The 8,016-nt window shown below is 40.1% G+C and overlaps 1 protein-coding gene across 5 annotated transcripts; it reads left to right on the forward strand.

Moving 5' to 3' along the window:
- The first annotated feature begins 195 nt into the window (after positions 1-195).
- Positions 196-7,958, forward strand: RpL13A (ribosomal protein L13A). 5 transcript variants are annotated; one of them, XR_015324203.1, is made up of 7 exons: positions 196-279; positions 740-812; positions 1,599-2,035; positions 2,679-2,775; positions 3,686-3,768; positions 4,163-4,330; positions 5,321-7,958. XR_015324203.1 is itself a non-coding variant. In XM_022799388.2 (5 exons), the coding sequence occupies exons 1-4, from the start codon at positions 223-225 to the stop codon at positions 2,763-2,765; spliced, it is 654 nt and encodes a 217-aa protein (XP_022655123.1). In that variant the 5' UTR covers positions 196-222; the 3' UTR covers positions 2,766-2,775; positions 5,321-7,958. The 5 variants fall into 5 exon arrangements, 2 of the variants coding, with proteins under 2 accessions (XP_022655123.1, XP_022655122.2); XR_015324202.1 differs by having other exon boundaries at positions 4,163-4,304; XR_002672301.2 differs by lacking the exon at positions 4,163-4,330.
- The last annotated feature ends 58 nt before the right edge of the window (positions 7,959-8,016 follow it).

An 8,016-nucleotide genomic window follows, 5' to 3' on the forward strand; every position in this document is an offset into this window, starting at 1 on the left:
AACTATATACCGCTTGAGGTACCCGCCCCACGAAGCTCGATATTTTTATAACTTTTGTTAAAAGGTACACACAGCAGCAACATTTAAAGAATCAAATTCTCATCTTGTGTGTGTATTGCACCATAAACTCCTCTTCGATTTCAATATTCGCGGGCTGAGAGGCTACCGATCGCCCGGCCGCCAAAAGTGGGGGCGCTGCAATCCGCGGAATCGAGTCGGCGCATGTTAAGCCTTAGTCGAACCTTTTTAACCGAGGAGATGCCTGGATTCACTGAGGCGGTAAGGATTTTTGCTAAAATAGTGCATTTTTCGCAAACTTTTTGTCGCGTGCATGTCTGTCGACAGATATCCGTGATACAGCAAACCTTTACGGTTGTGAAATATGCAAAAATCGATGAAGTTCTACGAAAAACGTGATTGTTTTTTTTTGGCAGCAACGTGTGCCCTGTGGCCTATTCGTTCACGTGTATACTGATTCGCTAACGACCGTATAGAAACTTTTTGATTGTGCTCAATATGTTGTCTAGATGTTCTACGATGGGTGTTTTTTTTTTCGCGCAAGTCGTCCTAGATCGTAGACTGCACTTAAGCTCATTGTTCGGTTTTGACCGGCATGTGATGACGAAATCCTCGTGTTTAGGTCGTGAGCCTATATTGCTATAAGATAGTGTTTTTGATGTGAAGTGAAAACAAGAATGAATTTTTCATTTGCGTGCTGTGTTGCTTTCTTGAATTTCAGCCGGTTTACATCGACGGCAAGGGGCACTTGCTCGGCCGTCTTGCATCTATCGTCGCCAAGACTCTTCTAACCGGTAAGCTTAATTGTACGAAGTGGCGTGTAACGTGAATGAAAGCTCGTGGTAGTATGCAAGCTCTTCGAAGGAATGATGCTTCGTGATTGAGAGAAACATATTTGTGTGTAGGTGCTAGTAGAAACAATTAGAATTTTACTAGGGATCATTTTCAGTATTGTTCGAAACGCTCTTGTGGGGGAAGAAGGGTTTGTCATTTTGCGGTTGATCGATGAGGCAAGGTATCTTGGGACTGCACGAAGCCTTATGTTGGACCTCTAGGACCTTGCAAAATTAAAGTAGTTCCCAGATAGCGATTCGTTCTTGCATCGATTTGCAATGGCGGTGCTGTGGAGTCAACATTACCAATTCAGCTTTTTTCGGTTTCACCATTACTGTTTGACAGGCAAATCTAAAGTCTGCAATCTCTAGCATTGTTGTACAAGCACAAAAATCTTATGTGTAGGTTGAATGGGTAGAGCAGATGTTGTTCAGTACGCAAATTAGTGCCATATTTATGGTAATGGTGGGTGCAATTCACAGATCAGGACGAGGATTTTTAAGTCAATAGTTAATATGAAACAGGTTGGCGTATTGTTAATTAGCTTAATGATTATTACATCTGCACGTTATGTGACAATTTCATACACCCTGGTTTTGTATGTATGCAGATACGTACCCGTGTAGGCTGGACTCACATCCCTGTAACATTTCACTTGGCTACATGTCAGGCATTTTCGTGTCGTGATTTGTTGGCGATGGCCATTTAATGCTATTAACCAGCATTTATTCGCTGTTCTTGATCAGGTCAGAAGGTTGTCGTGGTTCGATGTGAGGCGTTGAATATATCCGGCGGTCTCTTCCGCAATAAACTTAAATACCTCGCCTTTTTGCGCAAACGCTGCAACGTTAATCCGCAACGTGGACCGTTTCACTTCCGCGCGCCATCGCGTATTTTTTGGCGAACAGTGCGAGGTATGCTGCCTCACAAAACAGCCAGAGGCCAGAAAGCGCTTGGCAACTTGAAATGTTTCGAGGGCATTCCGCCAGCGTACGATGTAAAGAAGCGCATGGTTGTACCTGCTGCCCTGAAGGCCGTTCGCTCGAATCCCCGTCGCAAGGTCTGCAAACTAGGTCGACTGAGCTCCGAGGTAGGGTGGAAGTACGCTGACGTCGTGGAGACGCTAGAGGCCAAACGGAAGGTTAAGGGATATCTGCGCTTTAAGCTCGTTAAGCTGGAGAGGGTAAGTTGTGTATACTGTTTTGTTTATGTGTTTCTAACCGATGCAGCCGTGCTTCAAATGTGTTTTTAAGTTATATATATATATATATATATATGAGAGAGAGAGAGAGAGAAAGAAAAAGTAGAAAAAAGAAAGTAGTCAAAAACATCTCTTGACTACTCTCCGTATATATTTGTGTTTTCTGTTCTGTTGGCTTTGTCTCGCTCATTGTTTGCATCATGTTCGTGTTTCGTCTTGGTTACAAAAATTTAAATGATATCCATTCAACTATTAAACTCCCAATGTTAAAGCACGCGCCATTTTATTTTGAGCTTGTGTGATTACATATTGTCAATACATTGTGGAAATGTTTCTGCATCTCTTTGATCCATGCATGATTTTTCTCGTCTGTGTGGAATTTACCGATGCTACACAATTTGTTTGCGCGTCGTACAAGTGACAGCTGCGTTTGCATTTGTCGCTACATAAACGCTCTACATTGGATTTTTAATTTTTTTTTTATCCTACGAAATATTGCTTAACAAATTTACTCCATCCATACCGCATGTATGCTATTGTTATAACCTCGCGAATTTTCAACGTTACTGCTAACATCACACCCGGCCAGTAGTAATACTGACGGCACGCTTCATATAATTTGCAGAAGCTGAAGAAGCAGGCGAAGGAGAGCGTCGAAAAGGAGATCGCTCCGATTCAGAAACAGTTGCTGGAGCTTGGCTATTCCTGCTAAATAGTAGGAGGTATGCTTGTATTTCTTGTGGCGGGGAATAAACGATGCTCCTGTAAAATATCACGTGTCCTTTATCTAATCTATTTAAAAGTTCGTTAGACTGGAGTAGGTAGCATTCTGGTATGAGGCGTATTCTGAACGCTAACGACTCATGCTCCGATTAACTAGCACAGACTGTTTCGGTGATATCTATTTGACTCAGTAGCTCTCTGTGATAGTGCCTAGCTTGTGTAAAAAACTTTACATGTGATAAAGGTGTGGGGTAACGAATAGCAGCAGGTAACTTTACGGTGCTTCCTATTAAAGGGCTTGCCGTCTCAACAGCCTGCTAGACTAAATAATTTATTAATATACTCAACTGGCCGAAATCCTTTGCGAGTTATACCGTGAATTTACATGCGTTACGGAACTTGACCAAATTTGACCATTATGTGAAGCATTTAGGTACAAAAATATGTAAGATTATTATATTGGTTGCTCCCATAGCAGGGTGCACTCTGTGACAAGCGTCATGAATGGCTTGCATCAATTTAATACCCTGCTAAAATGAATTTCCCTGGTTCGTTTCAAGTTAATAACCCTATTTGGCGTTAGCTGTGAGTGGAATACATAACGGACACTTAGATAATATTTGAGACTAGTTTTTTAGTCAAATGCAATTTTTCTGCGGGTCTGAAAAGTACAGTGAACATTTCATCTGTCCTGTATTTCAAAGCCACGCTAAAGAGATACGATACTAAGCAGATCTCGTGATCGGTAAAACCAGCCGACGGGACTTACCAGTTTCGAACATCTGATTTTTTTTCACCTAATTACCACGACAGTGAATTTTTTTCCACACGTATTCGAAGATACACAACGAAATTAAGTAATTCGTTGAGAACCTGCGTCTCTTCGTTCCTCGTTGGTGTCTGTTTTAGAGCCTTCAAGGTCCACAGAGGCGCTACAGCAAGAAAGTCCCGTCATCATCGCAAGCCGACGAATTCGGTGTGCGGCTTAAACGGTTCGCCATACCACATACTTTTAAAAATTGGTTGAAAGCTTTGGGCGTAGAAGCAGCAAACATTCCCGGTGTGAGACAGACAGTCTTATGACGGTACATGTGTCTGCAAAAGAAACCCCCCATTGACATTAAACTCAAATGCTCATCGGAGGTATTTATACTCCTCCAGCAATGGAGTGGTCGTCGAACATAGAAATACTAATTTAACAGAATGTTTATCACTAGTGAGTGTATTCCTTTTCTGTAAAAACTACTTAGTGGTTAAGCTATGATACTCACTACTTATTATACAGGTATTGCCAGTAATATATTCTTCTTAAAAAAGCTTTTTCTGAAAGTCATAAGTGACTGAAGGGTGGATTCTCAGTAAGAAGCACATACATTAAACTCACAGGAGTTTCAGAAAAACAACACTTAGCGCGTGGAGATTGTCTATAAGAAGGATTTACATCAGAAGTATTTTCGAACGACCATCTTGTAGCAGCGGCGAAAAACTAAGCCAACAACCACCACCACAGCAACCACCTTCAACAAAGGTGACAGAGGAGGATGTCAAGATCAAGTAACTATGAAGCTTGGTGTTTAAAAGTAAAGCATATTACTAATGAAGCGAACTTGGAACTATTTTGCGACTAGACTATCTGAACGCGCAAATAAGCCGACAAAGCGTCGCCCAATAAGCGCTGCATGTATTTGTATTGGTGGCCATTGTTGATTTCTGGTCTTGAATGTAGCATCCTTACTCTGGAACAGTTACAAGATAATTTGTTGACTTACCTTGCAGGTCGACCAAAACAGGTATGGTGACCTGTCCAATGGTCGATACTGTCTGGACGAGTTCATCATTATCTGGCTTCGTTTAAGATAATTTTAGTCTGTCCCTAGATGAAACTATTACCTTCTCTCATAAGTTCTCAAGACAGTGTTCATCTTCGACTACCTTTAGCATTAGATGAATTTCTGCGCTCCTGACTTAAAAACAGTTGCAAAATGTGCGTATACTTTTTCTGTTAACTTATTCAAATTCACTTTCTCCTCCCGTTCCTGCCAGCACACCATCCGCCTACTAACTAGCCGACAAGATTATTTAGCACCAAGCGCAAACAGAGAAGCACAAATAGGCTTTATTAGTGTAATCTTAAGATTGAAAACGAGTGAACAGTGTATGCCTTAATGTTGATTCAGAGGCGTATTTCAATGGACTCGTTATACCAAACAGTTGGAACAGAAGGTTGCTTGATGATTATATATAATCAACCGACTACTTCGTACCAATGATATTATACACAGCCATATCCGTAAACCATCTGCTTCATTAAAACAACAATTTAAGATATGAGAAACAGTCTAGATCAGAATGTTAATGTGCTTTTGCGCCCAAGCTTCATTCTAGATTTTTGAAAATTTGTACTAAGCAAGTTTATAAGTTTTCTGCAAATAATTAGTTTCAAAGTTATTTAATAATTAGTTAATAATCAAATAATTAGTTATTAAGGGTCGACAACATTTCGTAAGCACTGGTACTCATTCCCACGGTGTTCCAATCTTTCAGAGCCATTGTGGATTATAACGTGCGAAAACAACGATGGACTGCACAGTGCGACTAAGGCGAAAGCAGCCCTGCGCTCTGACTTTATCCTTCAACATTGAAAAACTTAAATGCGGAAAACTTTATGTAGTTTATGCATCAAGTGTGCTTGAGCTAAGCTTATAACTATAGTTAAGCTTACAGTCGCAGATTGTAGCAAGATTTCCTTTCGATGGTAGCCTCCATGGTAGGCAAAATATTTCTTAATCTGCAAAAATGATTTCGTTTAAGAAGGTCGGGTTGTCAATTTTCAAGCAGTTCGACTACATTCAAACGAGTACATGAGCTCTATCGACGTATCGAGACATAGACAGACCAAACTGATACACGTAAATAATAATTAGAAAGGGCTTGTTATATAATCGTGGCAGCTGTCATTCTCGGTAGCAAAGCGAATTCATGCTTTCTTTCGTCAAACACTGGCTGCAATAACATTAGCTTACTTAGATGACCTGCCGACGACCAGCTAACAGTCGAGCTTGGTTTACAGGGTAAGGACAATTTTTATTAGCAACTGTGGACAGCAAGTTTTTCAAGAACACAGTCTGCTAGAGTGTGTTGTTCTACGAGGCTTGCCATAACAAGCGGTTCATGATTTTTCCTTTCTTGATTTATTCTTGTCAGGTCGGGATATACGGTGAACGAATAGCAAAATAAGACCTACGTTAGACGTGCTTAAGATGATGATTATTACGGAATGATTACTTCTTTAAAAGTTGGTTGGGAGCACTTCAACAGGCATCGATGAGCCTTTCAGACTGGACGATGTCAACAAAAAAAGTGCAAAATCAAAGCAAAGCCAAGCAGACGGACGTGTCACGACTATCGTATGCATTGTTCGTTTACCCGTTTCGAACAAATTTAATCTACAAGGATTTAACACAAACATTACCAATAGGCAGAACCTCTAATAACGGTCATAGCTTTTTTGCCACAAACCAGCGACGCAGTTAGAAAAGTCGACTTTATTTAAGGCATCACTACATCACAACATTTTTCTTAAGATCTCATGATTCTATCACTTATTTTAATTAGGCACAGCGTAAATATATAACAACAAACATAGAGACACGTCTAAAGGGATATAGCTAATTTTACAGAATGTTCAATACAGAATATTCAATAACTGTATGTATCCATACAATTTCACAAGATAACACGCTGAAGAGAACAGGCTCTATATTATAAAATACAAAATATTGTATATTTCTCCTTCTTGCTTAAAGGATGGATAATGTTCTTCGTCATGGTTGAAGGTTAGTGAAGGGCAAAAATAATACGCTGCGTTTTTTACAGTAACAAAAACACAAGGAAGAGATAGTAATAACATCTCTTCCTTTTAATGAAATTTGCCATATTTTCTGCCACTTTTGTGAAGCAAGCTCGTAGTGCCATTGCAGTATGTTAGTTTGGGGCAGCAGTGTAGTGAGTGCAATTTCTGGTAACAATATTTGGTTACAGCTTGGTTATTAATTTTGAATTCTGTGATTTTTTTGGTCTGGTATTGTATTGTATACAGAATTATTTGACTGGAACACGTATTGTTAAACAAAGCAATATACAGAACAATATGATAAACGCAAGAAGACCTTAAGGATGGTGCGATTTCTAAAAACACATTGGCGCTGGCGATAAATTAAAAAAATCGCAAAAACAAAATATTGATTAACATAAATAATTATTCATGTCGCCAGGTCCCCACCAACCTTAGTAGCAGCTGCGTGAACATCACCAACACGCATTCACAAGCAAGCGCAGCTTGAGTAGCTATTCCACCGCAGCTGATAAATGCAGTGCTTCCCAATGCGCATTATGCGCATTATCGAACCACTAAACCCTTAGCTACACAGCCCTACTACACACCCAACCCCTAACTACACACCTGCCCGGTGGCGTGCACGTCACATTTTCTTTTATTCCTTCCAATGCTATGCCATTTTTGGCCTTTATGTACCTGCATCCCAACCATTCTATCGTTCGAATTGGAGCTCAGAAAGATACGACAATTGCACTAGCTTTATTGGTATTATTTTCGAAATGAGCGCTCAGTATATACCTCCATGTAAATATACGTACACACGTGTGACTGCTGGAGTATAGTAGACCTTTTCTGTTTCCGGCATGGAACGAGGACATTCTATTTTCGTGAGTTGCGCATCAAACCGAAAAATAATTGTTGTTGAGTATAGGTTGTGGCAGACACTTGGAAAAGAGAAAACAAAAAGAATGGGACAAGAGGACATAGTGAGGCGACTGCCATCTTCTTTGCTGCAACTCAAGCACGAGTGAATTCGAATTGAGGGATAGCAATCGTTGGCTCAATCAAAACAATCAAGTCCGCGGGCTTATCTTTCAAAACGCGATAGAAACTCCCAGTCTTCAATACGCCGAACCTACCTGGAGCACAGTTTTACAGTAAATACACACTGACCTCGAAAATTCAAGCGAAAAACGAACGTCCTTTTTCTAAAGATTACCGCCAAAGGTACCTCCCTGCTATTTTCAATGGTACAATGACACCAACAAGACATTTCTGGCAGTTTTGACTTAATATGCATACTATTTATACACGTAATGAGAAATAAACAATGGTCTTATTTTACGGCAGGCGTTTTTCATACATTCATAAGTTTATCAATATGCTAAAAATTATTTGTTCA

This window comes from Varroa destructor, unplaced genomic scaffold (assembly GCF_002443255.2).
Source record: "Varroa destructor unplaced genomic scaffold, Vdes_3.0 BEIS01000003.1, whole genome shotgun sequence".
Taxonomy (NCBI): domain Eukaryota; kingdom Metazoa; phylum Arthropoda; class Arachnida; order Mesostigmata; family Varroidae; genus Varroa; species Varroa destructor.